The 23,931-nt window shown below is 41.9% G+C and overlaps 1 protein-coding gene across 5 annotated transcripts in view; it reads left to right on the forward strand.

Moving 5' to 3' along the window:
- LOC143297916 (dynein heavy chain domain-containing protein 1-like) overlaps positions 1-23,931 on the forward strand; it is a 186,789-nt gene that overhangs the window by 24,115 nt on the left and 138,743 nt on the right. For all 5 annotated transcript variants that reach the window (XM_076610490.1, XM_076610509.1, XM_076610526.1 and 2 more), the window contains exons 17-27: positions 447-610; positions 1,916-2,075; positions 3,304-3,533; positions 4,734-4,890; positions 10,778-10,952; positions 11,529-11,747; positions 12,542-12,664; positions 14,368-14,529; positions 20,417-20,518; positions 21,165-21,362; positions 22,711-22,881. In XM_076610490.1, coding sequence (XP_076466605.1) covers positions 447-610; positions 1,916-2,075; positions 3,304-3,533; positions 4,734-4,890; positions 10,778-10,952; positions 11,529-11,747; positions 12,542-12,664; positions 14,368-14,529; positions 20,417-20,518; positions 21,165-21,362; positions 22,711-22,881 — 1,861 coding nt within the window. The remainder of the gene's footprint in view (positions 1-446; positions 611-1,915; positions 2,076-3,303; positions 3,534-4,733; positions 4,891-10,777; positions 10,953-11,528; positions 11,748-12,541; positions 12,665-14,367; positions 14,530-20,416; positions 20,519-21,164; positions 21,363-22,710; positions 22,882-23,931) is intronic.

Raw genomic sequence — 23,931 nt, forward strand, 5'->3', positions numbered from 1 at the left:
TGCACAGATTCTCTCGCTTCTTAGGTGGACGCGTTACCTCAAGGCCATCACTCCTCATATAGTCTTCAGTGTCATGAGATAATCTATTACTATTTGTAGCATGAATGTCTGCTTTAAGGTCATCTAAAATGTGGACGAACAGTCAGCTTTAGTTTGTATGTGAAAGGTTATGATGTAGGTTAACAAATAAACAAGAAGAAATGGAAGAACTCTGAGAACTGTGTGATGTGGTTTTAAAAGCAATTTTATAGATTGTTCTGGTTTGCACTGAACATGTGTATACATTTTGAGAATTTTACGTTGTATTTGCAACATGAGTGTAGTTGATAGTTGATACAATTCAGTTATTGATTTTGGTGTATATGTTGTTCTTTTGTTTGCAATCCTCCATACCCCAAAAGCAGTGTAAGGAAACTGAATCTGGAATGTTGGTGGTGTGTTGTCAGTCGGCTGGGGAACTTTGTGAAGCTGGTGGACCAGATGGTGGTGGAGCACCTGTTTGACATCACCAAGACGCAGGTGCAGGCCTTCACAAGCGACGTGCTGGCCATTGGGGCCGACGCTCCCCGCGATGGCTTTTTCAAGGCTAACCTCGTCTTCAACAAGCAGGGTGCGTTCATCACAGTTCTAGCATCTGTACCTGTCCATCATAATTTCATCGAGCACCTACTAAGCAGGAAATCTTTAATGTTTTACCATATCGATGCGGAAAACTGGATAAAAACCACATTAATCATTTGAATTTTGGAGCAAAACTTCGCATGCCAGTGAAGAAGGAAGTTAAGTTCAAGTTAGTTCCCTTACCTAGCAGTTTAATGAATAACAATGAGGTGACAAAGCAGTTTAAGTAAACAGGTTTCTTTGCCTGCCTGCTGGGCAGGCTCAGGTGAGGAATGGTGATCAGCAGTGCCCACCTGTCAGGCAGGTACAGGGTTGAATGAGTGGAGCATGGAAGCGGAAGCGCTTGTTTGGTTCTTATGATTTAGTGAAAATTCAGTAAAATGTCATCAGTGAATGTCAGAAACACTGTGGTAAAATGATATGGATTGACAATGGAGAAGTTGAGAATTTGGATCTGATCAGAGAAAGAGATACAGATATAGACAGGGTTTGGATCTCATCAGAAACGAAATGAAACGAATTTGCAAAGGAATAGATAGTGTGATTTTTCAGCCCCAGGCCAGTTCGTACACAGTGCTAGGAATTCCAGTGGAAAGACTGGGATGAAAGAGTCGAGTGTTCTCCTCTTATGGATGTGAGCATATGGCTTAAAGTGCACAGATAGGGTGTAAACATGGTAACAGAATAGTTGTGGTTTTGTATCAGAACAGAAAAATAACTTATAATTTGTAGTTATAACTGACAAGATTTGACAGTAATGTTTACATGTTTCCATTCCATCCCGTTCTCTAAGGTCTTATGGACAAAAGCTCCTTTGAGTCCCCAAAGTCTCTTCAAAGACATTTGGTCAAATGGCTTTTCAGGATCAAACACTTTCTGTTTGGAATTCTCTTCCTCCGGAACTCAAAAATGGCTTTTGGATGTGACGAAGTATAGTCCCTGGTCTATCTCCCACCCTCTACACTCCCATTGTGTTCCCCCTTCAATCAAGTATTCCTGCATGTGTGTGGGTGTGTGTGTGTGTGTTTGCACTGTTTGTGTGTGTGTGTGTGTGTGTGTGTGGTGTATTTTGTGCCTTTTTCCTGCAATTATTAATATCTGCAATTTTTAGTATTGTATTGGTGTATATTGATTTTGCTTTTCCTCTTCTGTGTCCTCATGTGCTCTTGTGTGGTATAATGCACTGTTGTATATGTATTGTCTCACGTGAGGCACTTGGATCCCAACACATGAGGAGTTTGCACCATATAAGTACAATATATTATTATTATCATTATAAATGAATCTTTTCCAGACGTGCTGTGCTTGTCTCCATCCAAAGAAAAGTTTCAGCGCACCCTGAACAGCACGCTGCGAGGCATCCCCGCAGTGCTGTGCAGCAAAAGCATCCCCATGGATGGGTCTGTCAGTGACCCGCAGGACAAGGACTCTGTCCAGCAGAGTCAAGACCCCAAGTACGTGACCACCACACAAACTACACATTCGCTCACTTTTCTGATCCACTATCAAAATGGGTAAATCGCTGACATCATAGCACTGTCTAGAAGACTAAAGCCTTTCTCTGTTCACACAGCAAAAGCAACACTGGTAAGCAACATTAATTTTTGTTTATGTGTGTCACTTTCCGTGTATATGTTTGTGCTGTTGATAATTTATAATGATGATTTTATATCTTTGATTTTTTGGGGTCTCTTTCTGTGTGTGTATTTGTGCTTTTGACAACTTGAAATGTTTTTATATCCTTGGGTATGTTATGTTTTGAGGTGGCACTGTGGCAGAAATAGTTAGGCATTGGACTTCTGATCCAGCGTCCAGCAGTAAACAAGGTTTGAGGCCCTGTTTTGGCATGGTGGTGTGTCATTGGGAAAGACACTTTACTCACTCTACCCAGGTGTGAATGTGTACCTGACTTTGGTTGGGGAAGGATAAAACAGCAGAATTAGGCCCCACCTTCCTATGCCGAGCCCTGGACACAGCGGAGATGAATTCACTGCCCTGATTTAACTTTTTTCTAACCTTATGTTATTTTTCAAATTGTAATGTTTTTATATCTGTGGGTTGTTTGTTTTCCCCCATGGCATCCATGTTGCCAAGGAGTACTGACGTGTGAGTTTGATGACAGTTGTCATGCACATCCAGCTTTTGGGATTTTCGAGATGCTCCCCTCAGGTCGTCGGTACAGAAGTATTAGGACCAAAACCAATCGCTTTGCCAGTAGCTTTTTCCTCAAAGCAGTCAATGCCCTGTCTCTCTAACAAGCCCAGTATGATTAAAGAGAACTGTGCAATCAACAACCATTTACCTGAAGATCTAGTCGTCAGCCCTGTCCATATGTAAGATGTGATGTGTGGCTTATATTTAAACACGCGCGCGCGTGTGTATGTGTGTGTGTGTGTGTGCATGTATGTGTGTGTGCATGTGTGTGTGTGTGTGAGTGTGTATGTGCGCATGTGCATGTACAATTTCATATTGTTGTGCACATGTATGTGTCCAAAATTCTACTGTATCTGTGTTTACATATGATTTTCAATTTACATTTGTTACTTTTAATGTACTCTCCCCCCCAGTATTCCTTGTGACCAACGGTACACTTTGTAATAAAGGCATATTCTATTCTTATTCTATGCATATTGCATTCTACTCTACTCTACTCCATTCTTATTCTATTCTGTTCTATTGCAGAACGTCCAGCAGTCAGACCCACCTGGACCTGAAGAGCATGTCAGCGTCACAGATCAGTTCTCGGAAGCACGACAGCATGACGGCCATCACGTCGGAGCGGGAGTCGCAGGTGTGGGAGGGGGCGGCGGAGAGCAGCATGGCCGACCAGGAGGTGTCTATGGCAACGGCCCCCGTCAGCAGCAGGACGGCAATGGACGACAACTTCCCCATCCCTCACCTGCCTCATATCGGTGAGGACAAGAGTTTTGCACTGTTGGAAAGAACAAGTGTACTGTTGTTGAGGACTTTGGTAAGAGCAAATGTACTCTTTGAAGTAAGATTATTGTTGGAAAGGACAAGTTTTCTGTTAGAAAGAACAAGCGCACTATTGGTGAGAACAAGTGTACTCTTAGAAAGGACACGTGTATTATTCGTAAGAACAAGCACGCTATTTGTAAGAACACATGTACTCTTGGAAAGAACAATTGTACTGTTGGCAAGAACAAGTGAACTATTGGAAGGAACAAGTGTACTCTTGGAAAGAACAAGCTTACTATTGGTAAGAACAAGTTTACTGTTGGAAAGAACAAGTGTGTTATTGTTAAGAACAAGTGTACTGTTGGAAAGAACAAGCGTACTATTGGTAAGAACAAGTTTACTGTTGAAAAGAGCAAGCGCACCATTGGTAAGAACAAGTGTGCTCTTGGAAAGGACATATGTATTATTGGTAAGAACAAGCGTGCTATTGGTAAGAACAAGTGTACGTTCGGAGAGACCAATTGTACTGTTGGTAAGAACAAGCACACTATTGGTAAGAACAAGTGTACTCTTGGAAAGAACAAGTGTACTATTGGTTGGAACAAGTTTACTGTTGGAAAGAACAAGTGTACTATTGGTAAGAACAGGTGTACTGTTGGAAAGAACAGGTGTACTATTGGTAAGAAAAATTACCATAGCCTGTCCCTCATTTCCCTCATACTGGTAAGAACAACTGAACCACTAGGTATGGGATTAACAATATCAATGGCTGAAAACAAGTACACTCAGATCAGTCAAGAACTGTTTGTAAAGCATGTCTTTGTTGTTTCAAATGGAATTTCCAGGAATGCTGCTGCGGCTTTGAGAGTATCCTAAACAAAAACTTTACCAGTCTTTTTTTCCCCCCGCACTATTTCACTGGCATTATTGCCAAGGCACTTATCCTGGACTGCCGCACCCAGGTTCATCTGCCACAGTCCCAGCACTGGCGGTCCACAGGGAGCTATCAATGTATGGCCCAAAAGCAGCATAAAAAAGCAGTATAACTTATCAGAGGCTATTAAAAACAAACAGGTGCTTTAAAACATTTTCTTGCAATATGGCTGCCAGTGGAATTTCCTTTTCTGGGTTACATTTATGTGTCCGTAACTGTGGAGATTTTATTGTTGTATGACTTTTCTGTTCTGTGACAGCTACTCCCACCAAGCTTGAAGATGACCTGGGAATAGCGACCCCTGACCTCGTGTTGACCTCGAGGAAGAATGAGGGTCTGGCGGTGGAGGGGGAGGGGTTCCTGGGGCAGTACAACCCTCTGTCTCACGCCAGTCTGGAGGACAAGCTGGCCATGGAGTGAGTGGCGCTCTTTGTGTTGGATTCACTGATCTGAATGCTTATAACAGTACCTGTGTTTTGTCAGAGACCAAGCTCTAAGCGCTTTACAGACACATGGATACTCATTTGGTACCTGTCCTCAATCAGAGACCAAGCTGTAAGCACTTTACGAACTGATGGATACTCATTTGGTGCCTATCCTCAATCAGAGACCAAGCTCTAAGCACTTTACGAACTGATGGATACTCATTTGGTACCTATCCTCAATCAGAGACCAAGCTCTAAGCACTTTACAGACACATGGATACTCATTTGGTACCTATCCTCAATCAGAGACCAAGCTCTAAGCACTTTACAGACACATGAATACTCATTTGGTACCTATCCTCACTCAGAGACCAAGCTCTAAGCGCTTTACAGACACATGGATACTCATTTGGTACCTGTCCTCAATCAGAGACCAAGCTCTAAGCGCTTTACGAACTGATGGATACTCATTTGGTACCTATCCTCAATCAGAGCCCAAGCTGTAAGCACTTTACGAACTGATGGATACTCATTTGGCACCTATCCTCAATCAGAGACCAAGCTCTAAGCACTTTACGAACTGATGGATACTCATTTGGTGCCTATCCTCAATCAGAGACCAAGCTCTAAGCACTTTACAAACACATGGATACTCATTTGGTGCCTATCCTCAATCAGAGACCAAGCTCTAAGCACTTTACAAACACATGGGTACTCATTTGGTGCCTATCCTCAATTAGAGACCAAGCTCTAAGTGCTTTACAGACACATGGATACTCATTTGGTGCCTATCCTCATTCAGAAACCAAGCTCAAAGTGCTTTACAGACACATGGATACTCATTTGGTACCTATCCTCAATCAGAGACCAAGCTCTAAGCACTTTACAAACACATGGATACTCATTTGGTGCCTATCCTCAATCAGAGACCAAGCTCTAAGCACTTTACAGACACATGGGTACTCATTTGGTGCCTATCCTCAATCAGAGACCAAGCTCTAAGCACTTTACAAACACATGGGTACTCATTTGGTGCCTATCCTCAATTAGAGACCAAGCTCTAAGTACTTTACAAACACATGGATACTCATTTGGTGCCTATCCTCAATCAGAGACCAAGCTCTAAGCACTTTACAAACACATGGGTACTCATTTGGTGCCTATCCTCAATTAGAGACCAAGCTCTAAGCACTTTACAGACACATGGATACTCATTTGGTGCCTATCCTCAATCAGAGACCAAGCTCTAAGCACTTTACAGACACATGGATACTCATTTGGTGCCTATCCTCAATCAGAGACCAAGCTCAAAGTGCTTTACAGACACATGGATACTCATTTGGTACCTATCCTCAATCAGAGACCAAGCTCTAAGCACTTTACAAACACATGGATACTCATTTGGTGCCTATCCTCAATCAGAGACCAAGCTCTAAGCACTTTACAGACACATGGGTACTCATTTGGTGCCTATCCTCAATCAGAGACCAAGCTCTAAGCACTTTACAAACACATGGGTACTCATTTGGTGCCTATCCTCAATGAGAGACCAAGCTCTAAGTACTTTACAAACACATGGATACTCATTTGGTGCCTATCCTCAATCAGAGACCAAGCTCTAAGCACTTTACAAACACATGGGTACTCATTTGGTGCCTATCCTCAATTAGAGACCAAGCTCTGAGTACTTTACAAACACATGGATACTCATTTGGTGCCTATCCTCAATCAGAGACCAAGCTCTAAGCACTTTACAAACACATGGGTACTCATTTGGTGCCTATCCTCAATTAGAGACCAAGCTCTAAGCACTTTACAGACACATGGATACTCATTTGGTGCCTATCCTCAATCAGAGACCAAGCTCTAAGCACTTTACAGACACATGGATACTCATTTGGTACCTATCCTCAATCGGAGACCAAGCTCTAAGCACTTTACAGACACATGGATACTCATTTGGTGCCTATCCTCAATCAGAGACCAAGCTCTAAGCACTTTACAGACACATGGGTACTCATTTGGTGCCTATCCTCAATCAGAGACCAAGCTCTAAGCACTTTACAAACACATGGGTACTCATTTGGTGCCTATCCTCAATTAGAGACCAAGCTCTAAGTACTTTACAAACACATGGATACTCATTTGGTGCCTATCCTCAATCAGAGACCAAGCTCTAAGCACTTTACAAACACATGGGTACTCATTTGGTGCCTATCCTCAATTAGAGACCAAGCTCTGAGTACTTTACAAACACATGGATACTCATTTGGTGCCTATCCTCAATCAGAGACCAAGCTCTAAGCACTTTACAAACACATGGGTACTCATTTGGTGCCTATCCTCAATTAGAGACCAAGCTCTAAGCACTTTACAGACACATGGATACTCATTTGGTGCCTATCCTCAGTCAGAGACCAAGCTCTAAGCACTTTACAGACACATGGATACTCATTTGGTGCCTATCCTCAGTCAGAGACCAAGCTCTAAGCACTTTACAGACACATGGATACTCATTTGGTGCCTATCCTCAATCAGAGACCAAGCTCTAAGCACTTTACAGACACATGGATACTCATTTGGTGCCTATCCTCAATCAGAGACCAAGCTCTAAGCACTTTACGAACTGACGGATACTTCTGTCACGTCTGTCCGTGGTCAGAGAACAAGCTGTAAGTGCTTTACAAACACATGGATACTTATCACCTATCCTCGGTTAAAGACCAAGCTCTCAGTGCTTTACAAACACACAATAGACTGCTTTCCTTGGTAGAGCCAACAGAAACTGCCTTTGGGCACTTATCATTCATCTCCTGTCAGGCCCAACACAGCTTTATATCACAGATTGACATAAGTTTACAGTTGGGCCAACTGCAAAGTGAGAGCTGTATCATCAATGGTTTCTCTTTTGCAGTGGGAAATAATTTACAGCTTAGTCTTTTGTGAAGGACTATGAATCTCAAACTAGGAGGCAAGATTGCGCTGGCTTTTAGTGCTGCAGCCTTTGGGGGTAGTTGGCCTTTGGGAACTATCCCAACGCCGATTGTCCTAAAATCCTCTTGGCCGAGAGAGTGGGGATGAAACTTGGGCAAGACACTCTCCACTATAATCAAATTCTTGTCCAGATAGTTGCTACAGCAGTTGCCTCTTCTGCTGTTCTGATGGTCATAGTTGGATTGACTATCATTCATACAATATAAACACAAGGATACTCATATGGTACCTATCCTCAATTGAAAAACCAAGCTCTGAGTGCTTTGCAACTTTGCAAACACATTGATACTCGTATGGTGCTTATCCTCAATCAGATACCAAGCTGTAAGCACTTTACAAACACACGGATACCCATATGGTGCCTATCCTCAATCAGAGACCAAGCTCTATACGCTCAAAGCTCACCTAATTGCATGTGTGTTTACATTGAAACAGCACTGAGTGGACTAGTCAGCTTAGTCGAAGCAGCCAGTCGTTGCAGGTGGGCCCAAGTGTTTGTATGCCTTGTAGATGAAAGGTATTTTTGCTGATGTGACTTGGAGTCCGAGTGTTCCTACCAAATTTCCTGAAAATTTCCTACAAACACTTGACATGGATTGGCATCTCTGAATGTCAACAGTCACACCTGTTGACTGACCACAGAGCATCACATGTTTTACCTGTTGACTGACCACAGAGCATCACATGTTTTACCTGTTGACTGATCACAGAGCATCACATGTTTTACCTGTTGACTGATCACAGAGCATCACATGTTTTACCTGTTGACTAATCACAGAGTGTCGCATGTTTTACCTGTTGACTGACCACAGAGCATCACATGTTTTACCTGTTGACTGATCACAGAGTGTCACATGTTTTGCCTGTTGATGATCACAGAGCATCACATGTTTTACCTGTTGACTGACCACAGAGCATCACATGTTTTACCTGTTGACTGATCACAGAGCATCACATGTTTTACCTGTTGACTGATCACAGAGCATCATATGTTTTACCTGTTGACTGACCACAGAGCATCACATGTTTTACCTGTTGACTGATCACAGAGCATCATATGTTTTACCTGTTGACTGATCACAGAGCATCATATGTTTTGCCTGTTGACTGACCACAGAGCATCACATGTTTTACCTGTTGACTGATCACAGAGCATCACATGTTTTACCTGTTGACTGATCACAGAGAATCACATGTTTTACCTGTTGACTGATTACGGAGCATCACATGTTTTACCTGTTGACTGATCACAGAGCATCACATGTTTTACCTGTTGACTGACCACAGAGCATCACATGTTTTACCTGTTGACTGACCACAGAGCATCACATGTTTTACCTGTTGACTGATCACAGAGCATCACATGTTTTACCTGTTGACTGACCACAGAGCATCACATGTTTTACCTGTTGACTGACCACAGAGCATCACATGTTTTACCTGTTGACTGATCACAGAGCATCACATGTTTTACCTGTTGACTAATCACAGAGTGTCGCATGTTTTACCTGTTGACTGACCACAGAGCATCACATGTTTTACCTGTTGACTGATCACAGAGTGTCACATGTTTTGCCTGTTGATGATCACAGAGCATCACATGTTTTACCTGTTGACTGATCACAGAGCATCATATGTTTTACCTGTTGACTGATCACAGAGCATCATATGTTTTACCTGTTGACTGATCACAGAGTGTCACATGTTTTGCCTGTTGATGATCACAGAGCGTCACATGTTTTACCTGTTGACTGATCACAGAGCATCATATGTTTTACCTGTTGACTGATCACAGAGCATCATATGTTTTACCTGTTGACTGACCACAGAGCATCACATGTTTTACCTGTTGACTGATCACAGAGCATCACATGTTTTACCTGTTGACTGACCACAGAGCATCACATGTTTTACCTGTTGACTGACCACAGAGCATCACATGTTTTACCTGTTGACTGATCACAGAGCATCACATGTTTTACCTGTTGACTGATCACAGAGTGTCGCATGTTTTACCTGTTGACTGACCACAGAGCATCACATGTTTTACCTGTTGACTGATCACAGAGTGTCACATGTTTTGCCTGTTGATGATCACAGAGCATCACATGTTTTACCTGTTGACTGATCACAGAGCATCATATGTTTTACCTGTTGACTGATCACAGAGCATCATATGTTTTACCTGTTGACTGACCACAGAGCATCACATGTTTTACCTGTTGACTGATCACAGAGTGTCACATGTTTTGTCTGTTGACTGACCACAGAGCATCACATGTTTTACCTGTTGACTGATCACAGAGCATCACATGTTTTACCTGTTGACTGACCACAGAGCATCACATGTTTTACCTGTTGACTGATCACAGAGTGTCACATGCCTCACCTTTTGACTGATCACAGAGCATTACATGTTTTGCCTGTTGACTTCTTCTTCTTTGTTCTTGGGCAGCAACTCCTATGTTCACTTGAATGTACATGAGTGGGCTTTTACGTGTATGACCATTTTTACCCTGCCATTTAGGCAGCCAAACTCCATTTTCAGGGGTTTGCATGCTGGGTATTTTCTTGTTTCCATAACCCACTGAACGCTGACATGGATTACAGGATCTTTAACATGCCTATTTGATCTTCTGCATGCGTATACACACGGAGGGGGTTCAGGCACTAGCATGTCTGCACATAGGTTGACCTGGAAGATCGGAAAAATCTTCACCCTTTACCCAGCAGGCGCCCTTACCAAGATTTGAACTCGGGACTCTCAGATTGAAAGTCCAATGCTTTAACCACTCGGCTATTGCCCCCATCGACTGTTGACTGCCTGTTCAGCCTGTTGACTGATCACAGAGCATCACATGTTTTGCGTGGCGGTGTTGCGCAGCACGGAGTACCAGGCATGCCTGAAGGTGCAGCAGACCCTGATGCAGATTGCCCTGGATGAAGTGGACGCCTACTGCGAGTTCAACCACTGGCTGAACGAGATCCATGTCTACTGCCGCCGCTGGAACGACAAGTCCGTCAAAGAGTTCAGGGGAGCAGCTGCTTTCACCATTGAGGTACTCTGTGCATAATTCTGACATTTTGTGTTACCCTGATGACCTTGTGGTTTGTGTTCAATGACACGCATATGAAAGTTTAAGGTCTTGGTAATGCTGATTTGATGTGTCATTTGAGTCTTTAGTTATTATTTTTGTATTGTAGTGATATCCTAGACAGGCCTTCACTTGTTAATGTATGGTTGTTTTTTTGATATCCTTTGTTATGTTTGAAAATTATTATTGTCTGTTATTGAAAGCATTTAGTGTCATACCAACTCTGTCAAGTGAGCAAATAAAGTGTAATAGTTGTTGCATCGAGAATATGTTACTTTGAGGGTCTCGTAAATTGTGCTTTTATGATATCAATGACTTAACTCTAATGACTGTTTTCATATGTTTCTACTTCATCTTATGTGCTGACTCCACCCAGTTCAAGTATTGGATTTCTAAAGGACTTACAGTTTGCTTCTGCTTGTGTTAAAGCACTATGTAAAGATAGATTATTATTATTATCATTATTGTTATTATTATCATTATTATCTGTATTTGGTTTGGAGCTTACAACTTTTTTCTTTTTTCTAATGCTCCTTTCAGCAAAAACTGACAGAACTGAGACAGTGGTCCGAGAAAGTTCGCAACTTTGACCGCAGCTTTACCTCGGAGAACGGCATGTTCTTTGTGGACTGCTCAGCCATCCATGAGGGGCTGCTGCCACGCCTGAACGACATCTACCAGGAGCTGATCACCTTTGTGGCCGATGAGGCCCGCAGCTTGGCCTCCAGCTTTGTGGACGAAATGAAAGTCATTTCCCAGGTAATTGTTTTTATTCACATGAATTAATGGATTTGTTTGTTTATTTCTTTGTTGTTGTGTTTTAGTTGTCAGTATTTGAGAAACTTAACTCTTTAGTCGCTTTAGTTGCTGCTTCGCGACTTACAGCGAGAACACCACAGTCGCCGCATTGTGACTTGTTGGGAGAACACTGCTAGCGCTGGTTGGCGACTTGATCATTAGAATTAACATACTTGGACTACTCTTTGATAAATAACACCAAACTTAACCAGCACTTCCTGCCACATGTACCAGAAACATCCTTCTCATTGTTGAACCAACTCTCGTGCAGTTTGGAGAAATTTTCAGCGGCTTTTATAAACTTAGTTTGAACAATGGCGAGTTCTTCAACCAGTTCAGATTGTAACCAGCACTTGCTTTCAACCACACTTTTTGAGTGTTGCAAGCTGCAAGAAAATAATTTTGCTGCTGACAGTCACAGTGGAGAAGAGTTCGTGCCACATAGCAGCGAAAAAACCACTACCCCACATTCCCACTAGCTGCCCTGCTGCACAGCTGGTTTTCAGCTATACTGTGCAGCTGTTAGCAGCTTGAACATAGCTGGCGATGCAAGGGTTAAAGGAAATTTACAAGCAAAAGCTTGCATTTTTGTTGTCAATGGATACTAAACTAGTTTTGGGTTGTTTTTTTTTTTTACTAACATGACATAAAGTTTGCATACGTGTGGACTTTAAAATGTTAGAAAGATATATAAAAAAAAGTAATTGTGTGAGTGTTTAGCATCCCATCAATAAATGTATCCCTTTCCATTGCAGAACATGAAAGACAAGCGAGAGACAGTGGAGTCATTTGCTCAGTTTGCCAAAAACTACCAGCAGTACAAGAAGAACACCATGCAGTATCAGCAACGTGTGGAGTACATCAAGTCATTGTATGAGGTCAGTCATTTGTGTGATGTGTGATGTGTGTGTGTGTGTGTGTGTGTGTGTACACACTGACGTGTGTAAGCATGCATGTTTCTTTTGCCTGTAAGTTGTGTTCAGTATATTATTTACTCTTGTAATCACACAAGTGGAGTGATGGCCTAGAGGTAACGCGTCCTTCTAGGAAGCAAGAGAATCTGAGTGTACTGGTTTGAGTCATGGCTCAGCCGCCGATATTTTCTCCCCCTCCACTAGACCTTGAGTGGTGGTGGTCTGGATGCTAGTTATTCGGATGAGACGATAAACCAAGGTCCCATGTGCAGCATGCACTTAGCGCACGTAAAAGAACCCATGACAACAAAAGGGTTGTTCCTGGCAAAAAGACTGCCACTTCCTATATTCAGTGACTGGGTTTTAATAACTGAAGCGTTCATGCAGAGTCTGATTTCATTGATGCTGATACACAAAGTGATATAATTCTTCAGATTTTAAAAGTGTATGTAGGTATCTCTAGTAGATTGGGAAGCGGAAATGCATTGTTCTTTCCTTGGATTCTGGTTAGGATGGATTATTGTGCAAGCGGACAGTGAAAGATTGTCCTTTTCTCAGCAGATCAGAAAGTTGTAGACATTCTTCCAAATGCTGTTTTGTCGTGTGTCTGGAGGAAGGTGGGAGAATGGTGAAGACACTCATGGGTCAGTGGAGTGTCCAAGATGGTCTGGGTTTGAATCCTGGTCTCACCCTTTTTCCCAAGTTTGACCAAAAAAATCAAACTGAGTTTGTTGTCATTCGAATGAGATAATATATACCGAGGTCCCGTGTGCAGCATGCACTTGCACTTGTCACACAACAAAAAGAATCTATAGCTACATAAGTGTTGTCCTCTGGCAAAATTCTGGAGAAGAAATCTACTCTGATAGGTACACAAATATATATGCATGCACTCAAAGCCTTTCTAAGCACATTGGTTTATGCTGCTGGTCAGGCATCTTCCTAGCAGATATGGTATAGTATATAAAGATTTGTCTGAACACAGTGATGCCTCCTTAACTCACTCCATAGTTCTCTCCCTTGCTTTTCCCTACAGATGACCCATTTGTTAGGGTTAGGAAAAAAATCACAAAAAATACAAAACATAAAGTAACTGAATGAAACTCACTGTACTTGACCCACTGACCTCTCTCCTCACGTCATGTGAACGCCCACCCCCCTTCCTCTTCACTGTTCTCAGAAGCTGAGTCACTATCAGTAACTTCTTGCTGGTAGCTTTCTCATTGCAGATAATTTATTCAATGTCTTCATCATCCTCGTTGATGTTGAAACCTTCAGTTTGAAGCATTTCAATCACTTCAGCAGCAGTAAAAGCCGCTGCCATGATCTAGTTTGCTCCAAAAATTTCCACTTGTATCACCTGCAACACCATTTTCAATACATATGCAGATTAGCTTGTCATGTGGGGTCCTGAACTTGCTGGCTCGCTGTGGAGTGTATTGTTACGAAATCTCATGAAGAAACTTTCCATTAGACCCTTGATATGTTCGCAGTGCCCGGTGTAGCTGTGATTGTTGTGCTACCCCATGAGGAAAACGTGGAAAAAATTTTAATTGTCGAAACCACTATAGCGTTTCATCATCCGGAATGCTACCTTACGTCAGGAATGCTATAGCGTTCCATCATCTGGAGTGAGTTAAAGAAACTAAAACTGTGGTGTGTCTCAGGTGATCCGCATGAGTTTCCGCCAGCTGACGCCAGAAGAGGAGAAGGTGGAGGAGGGGGTGTGGGCAGCGTGGGAAGCCTTCCTGATGCAGACACAGGACGCAGGGGAGTTCATCAACACACAGACACCGCTCATGACACAGGAGCTGGAGACCACCTTCCAGGTGAGTTGTTTCACCTGCACATTCCAGTCATTGGTCATTAGTAACCGAGGCAGTTATGGACCGTTGTCTTGTTAACCCTCTTCTTTTTCCTTCACCAATTCTGATGGAAATTGTCATGTGACATTGTGCACTGAATTTTTTTTAATGTTTGTATTATTCAATCCAGAATTTTCATACATTTTCATGACTGACTGTGAAAGACGGTTGGATCGAGAGAGTTGTGGACTGTCATTTTGTCCAGCATTTTCACATATACATACATTTCATCAGATTTCTATCCTTGAAACTGTCTGTTAACGAGAAAAAATTTCTTTTGAGTGTTGATTAAGTTGCATACTAGCATACAAGAAATTGTATAATAATTGTTTGGCTGCTAACTTAATACTAACAGTGGTATGACTAGCTTTAAAAAAGAAAGATTTTATCTAATTATTGTGTGGCTGCTAACTTAATGCTAACAGTGGCATGACTACTTTACAAAAGAGATTTATATTATAATTGTGTGGCTGCTAACTTGATACTGACATTTAGTTTCTCATTATCGAACATGAATTGTCAGAAGCAAACGTGTGCATCTGTTTTCCTTATACATAGATGGAAGAGAAAGAGTGATGTAATGTGGAAAACTGCGATCTTTACAATTTGACAAGAACTCAAAGTAAGGTGTTTTCTTTTGTTGTTGCAACGAGTGCATGTGAGATATTTTGGTGTTAATTTATCATGTTGTCCTGTTCCATCAGTTCTGCTTACTGAGAGAGTAAGTTGCTGGTGACTGTTATCTATCTGTTTTGGTATCACACTCACAAGCTCTTCCGGCATGTTGTGCGTTGGTCACTGCAATGGTTTCACCATGCATCGCCCTTGTTCCCTTTCTGTCCTGGGACACAGTGGACTCATGCACAGGGCACTGACTGGCTCTGGGGCTTCTTGTGTTGGTTCTTTGCTTGCTGCATGGTCACCACTCTTCAGTGATTTGTTCCACCTGTTTATTGATGGTTCTTGTTTTTTTTCAATTTTTTCTTCTTGTTGTTTCCAAGGAAGATATTTCATTGGTACTGATTTTTGTATGTGTGTTTATGTATACATGTGTGCATGTGGATTTTTTGTGTGTGTGTGTGTGTATGTGTGTGTGTGTGTGTGTGCATGTGTGTGTAAGTGCATATGCACAAGCTCATGCATGGATGTATGTGTGTGCATATGTGTTAAAGTGTAACAGTGTGAGAAGTATGTGTGTGAGTGTTTATTGTTTGAGCGTGTGTGCATGCATAATTTTGTATGTTTGATCATGTGTAATTTTGGGGGGTGTATTTTCTAATAGTTGATTAAGGTGCTCTAAATCTGGTGCATGTAATATTTTGAAAACATTGATTCGTGAATCCAGTATGAAGTCATACTATCCAGTTTTCACTATTTTGTGGATATCATTTTTCACATCCTCAGTTGTAATATTTTTTTTTATGTTGTAATGCCTTTAATAATTGTGGTGCAGATTGAAATGAATTCATTAAAAAATACTGTGCAAGGACTTTCCAAAGAAAAGAAAAGAATGATGTGCAAAGACTGTGTTGGCATGAATTTTAGTTTAGTTCCTTACAATTCTGAACCTGAGTTTATGGAAGAACAGTTAGAACAGCCGCTCTGAAACATGAACAACACAGACAGTTCAAAGTTGTGAGTTCCACTGTGGAAACTGCATGTGTTGCCCGCTCCATCATGACTGAAGAAAGCGCATGTTACAGAGACAATGATTTGACTGTCACAGCTTTCGGAAACGATGAAAGTGATGGGCCTACATTTTGGATCAGTGAACACCTGTCTTACCTCTTTCTGTTTCCTTTCTGGAGAGCCAAGCCCAATATGGCAGCACCCTGTATTGTTCCAGGCTCATACTTTAAATCAGTATAACTGCTTTAATGCACAGACATCTCCAGTTTAATGTGTGGGGTTCTATAATCATTACCCAACTGCCAGGTTTTTAAAGCATGAGGCTATTCCACGTTGTGTCCACCTTAAAGTAGTTTCCTCATTAGCCCAGAGATCTCTCAGTTAGTGCTGTGCTTTCATATTTTGGTCAGTTTCTTGGGGAATTTTTTTTCTTGTTGCAAGTGTGTCAGGAAAGTCCAAAGTCTTCTACTGATTTTTTACATTAAATAGGCCTTTTATCTTTGCTAGAACTGACTCATTTTGAGAATCTCCTTTTATCTGAGGTAGATGTAATTTATACGCAGAAGAGAAGATTGACCTCCATCAGTTTTAAATGGAATCTTCAATGAATGCAAATTTCAAAATGATGTTCCATTTAGAAATCAAACAAGACATTATTCCTGTTAATACATGTGTGGGATGCTCTAAAGTGCCACACAGCTTATTCTTGAATGCAGTGCTTTTCTCTCTCTCACTTTCTCTTCAGTTCAAATAGAGTGTGTGGGTGCACAAGGTGTGGGGGAGGGGGAGGGGTCAGTTGATGGGGTGTGTCATTGGAGGGATGAAGTGATGGTCTCCATTTCTGCAAAGATTCTTACTTATGCAGTATGGCTCCGTGATTAATTTAGCAGTTATTGTCATCAAAGGAGGTCTTGGTTGGTGTCCTGCATACACCATATCATAAGATCCACCAGTGAACATTGCGTTAAGAGTGCATGGGCTCCTCTGGTAGATGGTTGATTGTGACCTAACATTGACAGTTTCCAGTAGACTGCTAGTGCTGGGATTGCAACAAAACCGGTTTGCGTGTTAGTGGTGAGGGGGTGGTGCAGTGGAGATGGCTTGGAAAATAGAGTAGCAAAATTTTTAAAATGTATGAAGACTTTTGCGTGTGTGTGTGTGTGTGTGTGTGTGTGTGTGTGTGTGTATGTCTGTGTGTGCGGTGTGTGTGTACATGGATGTTTGTGTGGCTGTGTGCACATGGGTGTATGCACTTGCATATATCACATACATGTTCTTGTATGGGATATGCACACACATACTTGTGCTCTTGTGTGTGTGCGTACAGTGTCAAACACACACATGCATATGTGCATGGTATGTGGGTGTGCCTGTATGTGTGTGCTCATGCATCATCTGTTTGTATACTTGCGTGCATATGCACAGATTTGTGAATCATGTATGTGCACATGCCTGTGATTGTGTTATTAGAAATGTTCCTTTTGGCTGGTAATAAATCTTGGCATCTCTGTTCTTTCAAATGTGTGCAGAATCTGAGGCCCCAAAGGATTATGTGCTGTCTTGTCCCTTTCTACATTGTTATATGCAATACACTATTCAATTTCATAATTGTGGCTCAGACAAAGACAGAGAAACAAAGAGACAGAGAGAATGTATTGCACTAATATCAAAGGACAGGATATTGTAGTGGCGTTGATCATCCACTCATCCATGCACACCGCTGCATATTACAGAAGACCAGAACACAGTAAAAGCAACACACTCGCAAAGCAACAAGTAGTCTTAAATAACAGTAAAAGCTTGGGGGATGGAGGGAAGGAGGGAAATGAATATTATGAAATGAATATCAGAATAACTGAACAACCACTACTATTTGCAAAATCTTAGCATGATTTACTATGAATAGACAATGTTCTCAGTTAAATTATCAGTATTTTGAAGACAGGTATGACATTTCTTGATAGAAATACACAGCTGTGTCAGCATTGTTTTCAAGACAGGTCTGCATGTGTCTGGAGTATTATCATAATATTCCCAGAATGATGTTTGTTGAAATTTGGTAACCCCTGTCGGTGAAAGTCTGGCTTTGGTTGGTTGATAGATGTATTCCATTTGATACATATATGGACACGAGTTTGGTACCTCAAACCTCAGAGTATTAGTGTATTGTTTGGTCACCATTTTGTCACACTGGGCTTCTGTTGTCTCTGCCTTTGACCACTGTGACTTCAGATAAAGGCTGAGGCTTATTCGTAAATCATTGTTTTCATTGTTGACAATGAAGCCATTGGAGGGAACTTTTTTTTTAATTTCACCAGTGGGGAGCTGATGTAGACGTGAATGAATGACACTGCCAAAGCAATGATGTAGGAAGAAGAAAGCAGAGCATATCTAGTTTATCTACAGCAAAAGTCAGTAGAAATGCATCCTACAGGTACCATCAGTTTTTTTTAAAGCCAGTTCTCTTACAAATCATGTGTATCAATCAAGGGTCTGATATCTTTCTCTTTCATTGTGCCTCTGTTATTTTATTGGAAATGATGTCATTCACGACGATCAGCTGCAAAGCATCACTCTGTGCATATCTGCGTTGCTTGTGGTGCAGTTGTTGCTACTTTCCCTTGTTTTTTCCCCATTGAATGGAAGACTGTTGGTGACACTTCTGACCGGGATGCAGTAGTGAGAAAAAGGATGTGATATCTTCTACATAGATGGTACTCTTCTTTTTTTTTTCTTTCTTTTTCTTTCTTTTTTTTTTTTTTTGAGAGAGAAATAAAGTGGTAGATATGATACATCAAAGTTAATCTTTCTGAGTCATGTCTTTTTGTTTCCTTTCTGTCTTTTTCTTTGCCTTTCTTTCTGTATGTGGGGGTGTGGCATGGACTGGTCCATAGTTCTGACAGTGTTATTGCCCATACCTGTGGAGCATGGTTTTATTTGGGTGGCAAGCCTGTGCTTTCCCTCGCAAGCACTGACTCTGAAATAGTACTGCAGCATTTTCATGGGTAACACTTTTTTTTCCCACTGTCCTGATAAAAAAAAAAAAAAATCAGCAATTTGTTCTGTGACTGGTTGAAAATTTTTTTGTTCCTGCTGAAGAGATGATGGAACGTGGGTTTAGGTGACAAGTCTGTGTTTTTTCGTTGCACGCACTTGACTTTGTGTGTCCTTCTGTGGTATGTTTACAGCTTGTTGAATGAGGCAGTACATTTTCAACAGCCTTTACTGAGCTCTGTTGTTTGTTCAGGGGTGGGGGGATTGATCTCTCTACCCTGTTATATTCCTGTCGTTCTTTCTACGTTTATTTTACTTTTTGAATATTTCTTTTTGTATTTGTATCTATACTGTTCAGATTTGTTATTGAATATTGATAAGATTTTTGGGGGAATTTGTGCCTGAACTATTTTGTTGAGTTGTAAAATATTTAATGTTGATCAGATTTGCATTGTTTTGATTTAGTTCCATGCGGTTTTGTTTTATTTTGCTTGCTTTGTTTGTTTCTTTTACATTGTTTTATTTTTTTATCTGAACATTTTAAAGTGCAAGTGCCACCAGTAATGCTGGGGAGGAGGGGGGAAATCAGTGTGTGAGAGAGAGAGAGAGAGAGATTGCACATGTTTGTGAGAGTGTTTGATAAATAGTTAATTTGCACTGACTTCTTATGTGGAAACAATCTGAATCTTATGAAATTTGATTGAAACAGTTTTTTGTCTTTTAGAACAGGTAAAGTTTTCATGTAAGATACGCTCTTTAAAAAAATGTTATGTTAATGAAATTGAAAGAATGTTTTGAGGTGCAGTTGCCAATTTAGCTGGCTATGTATAAAGCTGTTAACTAATATTCTCCACCATCTGTTCCAATAATGTGATCCCTGGTTGCTCACTACAAAGTCTCCAATATCTATGGGAGGCAGCAGAAACTGTTCCCCAGTTTGTGGCTGCTGCTTCTTGCATGTGTTGGCAGTCAGGGTGAATCCTGAACAAACAATTCACATTGATTTTCTGAGTGAATAGAATGCAGAAAAAACAACAGCAATGTTAATGTTTTTAAAGAAAAGACTGCTTACTGTGTGAAAATGAATGTTCGATACAGTTCATAAATTCAAAACTTTGTTGAACTGTTCATCATGTAAGGGTTAATTTCTTGGTTTTCAGAGGTAAGGGAAATGGTGGACTGTTTGATGACTGTGGATGACGACAGCGCTGTGTGTGTGTGTCTGCAGACTCTGGAGAGAGAGGCCCGTCTTCTAGCGGAGCAGGCGACGTCAGGCTGTTTCCTGGACCCCACACAGCCCCCACTGCAGGTCCTGCGAGCCATGAAGGAAGTGAGTGCTGTGGGAGGGGCACGTGTTGCAGGAACTGATTACACTTGAAATCTTCTTCTTCCGTGCTTCATGGGCTGCAGCCCCCATGTTCACCCATATGTAACAGTGCTCTTTTACATGTATGACCATTTTTTACTCCACCATGTCGGCAGCCAAACTCCACTTTCAGGAGTGTGCATGCTGGGTGTGTTCTTTCTGAAACTCTCTTAATGGTGACATGGATTACAGGATCTTCAGCATGTGTATTTGATCTTTTGCATGCATATACACGTAAAGGTGGTTCAGGCACTTGCAGGTCTGCACATATGCTGACCTGGGAGATGTTAAAAATCTCCGTCCTTAACCCACCAGATGCACTGAAATGGGGGATTTAACTCAGGAAGCTCAGGTGAGAATCCTGTGCTCAAACCATTCAGCTACTGCAGCCGAATGCTTGAAATGAAGAAAGATATACAGGAAAAACACCCAAAAAAAATGGTAAGTTTGACCATTGTGATCCTGACTTTCAGTCAAGCCTTTTTGTAAGGGACGTGATGGCTCTTGGTGCCCGAGATATTGTTTTTGTCATCAGCAGTCTCTTATGATCAGATGGAAGCAGGTTGTGGTGCACGACATGGCTGTGTTTGGTGTGTGTGTGGGTTGACAGCTGCGAGAGAAGTTCTTCAGGACCCAGATACAGCTGAGAGAGGCCAGTCAGTGGCGAGAGACCATCGTAGGGGAGCCCTACAACCTCAAGTTCCTCAACGAGATGACGGTGAAGATGGACGTGAGGCAGGAGCTGTGGAAGTACGTGGAGGCCTCTCAGCACACCATCAAGGACTGGAAACAGATGCTGTTCAAGAAGGTGAGAGAGAGACATTACCATTGTGTTTTCTTCTTCTTCTTCTTTTGGGTTTGTTTCTTTAGTGTTTTTGTGTAAAAATTCAGGAAATGAAAAAGTTGTATGAGAAAGTGTCTCTTTTGTGAAAAACAAATGTGTGTGTGTGTGTTGGGGTGTGTTTGAGTGTGTGTTGGCAAGCGTGATGGATGTGCTGGTGATGGATGTGTTGTGTGACAAACCAGTGAGGGTGATGAATGTGTTGTGTGATGGATGTGTTATGTGATGGATGTGTTGTGTGATGAATGTGTTGTGTGATGGATGTGTTGTGTGACAAACCAGTGAGGGTGATGAATGTGTTGTGTGATGGATACGTTGTGTGACAAAACAGTAAGGGTGATGAATGTGTTGTGTGATGGATGTGTTATGTGGTGGATGTGTTGTGTGACAAACCAGTGAGGGTGATGAATGTGTTGTGTGATGGATGTGTTATGTGATGGATGTGTTGTGTGACAAACCAGTGAGGGTGATGAATGTGTTGTGTGATGGATACGTTGTGTGACAAACTAGTAAGGGTGATGAATGTGTTGTGTGATGGATACGTTGTGTGACAAACTAGTAAGGGTGATGAATGTGTTGTGTGATGGATGTGTTGTGTGACAAACCAGTGAGGGTGATGAATGTGTTGTGTGATGGATGTGTTGTGTGATGAATGTGTTGTGTGATGGATGTGTTGTGTGATAAACCTGTGCAGATGATGGATGTGTTGTGTGATGAATGTGTTGTGTGATGGATGTGTTGTGTGATAAACCAGTACGGATGATGGACGTGTTGTGTGACAAACCAGTGCGGATGATGGACTTGTTGTGTGACAAACCAGTGCAGATGATGGACTGTGTTGTGTGACAAACCAGTGCGGATGATGGACTTGCTGTGTGACAAACCAGTGTGGATGATGGACTTGTGTGTGACAAACCAGTGCAGATGATGGACTTGCTGTGTGACAAACCAGTGCGGATGATGGACTTGCTGTGTGACAAACCAGTGCAGATGATGGACTTGCTGTGTGACAAACCAGTGCAGATGATGGACTTGTTGTGTGACAAACCAGTGCAGATGATGGACTTGTTGTGTGACAAACCAGTGCGGATGATGGACTTGTTGTGTGACAAACCAGTGCGGATGATGGACTTGCTGTGTGACAAACCAGTGCAGATGATGGATGTGTTGTGTGACAAACCAGTGCGGATGATGGACTTGCTGTGTGACAAACCAGTGCGGATGATGGACGTGTTGTGTGACAAACCAGTGCGGATGATGGACGTGTTGTGTGACAAACCAGTGCGGATGATGGACTTGCTGTGTGGCGGTGCAGATGAACATCAAGAAGGCCCTGGAGAAGGTGATTGAGTGGCAGTCGGCAGCAGCACAGCTGAAGCCCCACCTGCCTGTTGGGGACGAGGTGCTGACCACCTGGTACCGCAACCTGCAGGACTTCAAGAAGGACCTGCCTGTGCTCTACAAGCTGGCCAACGATGCCCTCAAGGTAGGCTGCGTTTCCCTCGTAATTCTTTGTCTTCTCCTGATTCTTCGTCTTCTGCATTCGTGGGCAGCAACTCCCATGTTCACTCTGTGTGTGAGTGGGATTTTACTTGTTTGACTGTTGTTGTTTTTTTTTTTACTCTTCCATTTAAGCAGCCAGACTCTGGTTTTTGGGGTGTGCATGCTGGGTATGTTCTTGTTTCTATAACATTCCAAATGGATTGCAGAATCTTTAACATGCGTATTTGATCTTCTGCAGGGTGCAGGCACAAGCAGGTCTGCACTTATGTTAACCTGGGAGATCGGTAAAATCTCCACTCTTTGCCCACCTTATGCTCCAAAACTGGGATTTGAAATCAGGAAACTTAGGTAATTATCCAGCACTCTCAACCGTTTGGCCGTGGCGCCCGTCAAGCTGCATTATTTACCTCGAGCTTCTTACCTTCACTGTTTTCGTTCATCAGGTAGTCATGCAATGTCTGCATACTTCTGTCTCCTGAAGATAATGGAACTGTGTTCGAAACACAAACAGAAAAATGATGTCAATGTTGTAGATTATGTTCAAAGGATCAGACACGGATGATTGCATTGTAAAGTCTGGGAAAGTTTATCTGCTAAATCTCCTTTGGCATGGGTCATTGTGAAGTTACTGAGACACACCTCCTTTCAAGAGAAGTGGTCTTTTATTTCATCATCATCCTGTTTTTCATCATCAGCATTGTTTTCATGTCATTAGCTTCATTACTGCTGACAGTGATCGTATCATCATTGTCATGGATGATGATGATCCTGTAGCCATGATGTGTCAGCAGATGATAAATGAAAGTGGTGTTTGCAGGAGATGATGCTGTAGCCATGATGTGTGAGCAGATGATAAGTGAAAGTGGTGTTTGCAGGAGATGATGCTGTAGCCATGATGTATCAGCAGATGATAAGTGAAAGTGGTGTTTGCAGGAGATGATCCTGTAGCCATGATGTGTCAGCAGATGATAAATGAAAGTGGTGTTTGCAGGAGATGATCCTGTAGCCATGATGTGTCAGCAGATGATAAATG

Source organism: Babylonia areolata, chromosome 2 (assembly GCF_041734735.1).
Source record: "Babylonia areolata isolate BAREFJ2019XMU chromosome 2, ASM4173473v1, whole genome shotgun sequence".
NCBI lineage: Eukaryota > Metazoa > Mollusca > Gastropoda > Neogastropoda > Buccinidae > Babylonia > Babylonia areolata.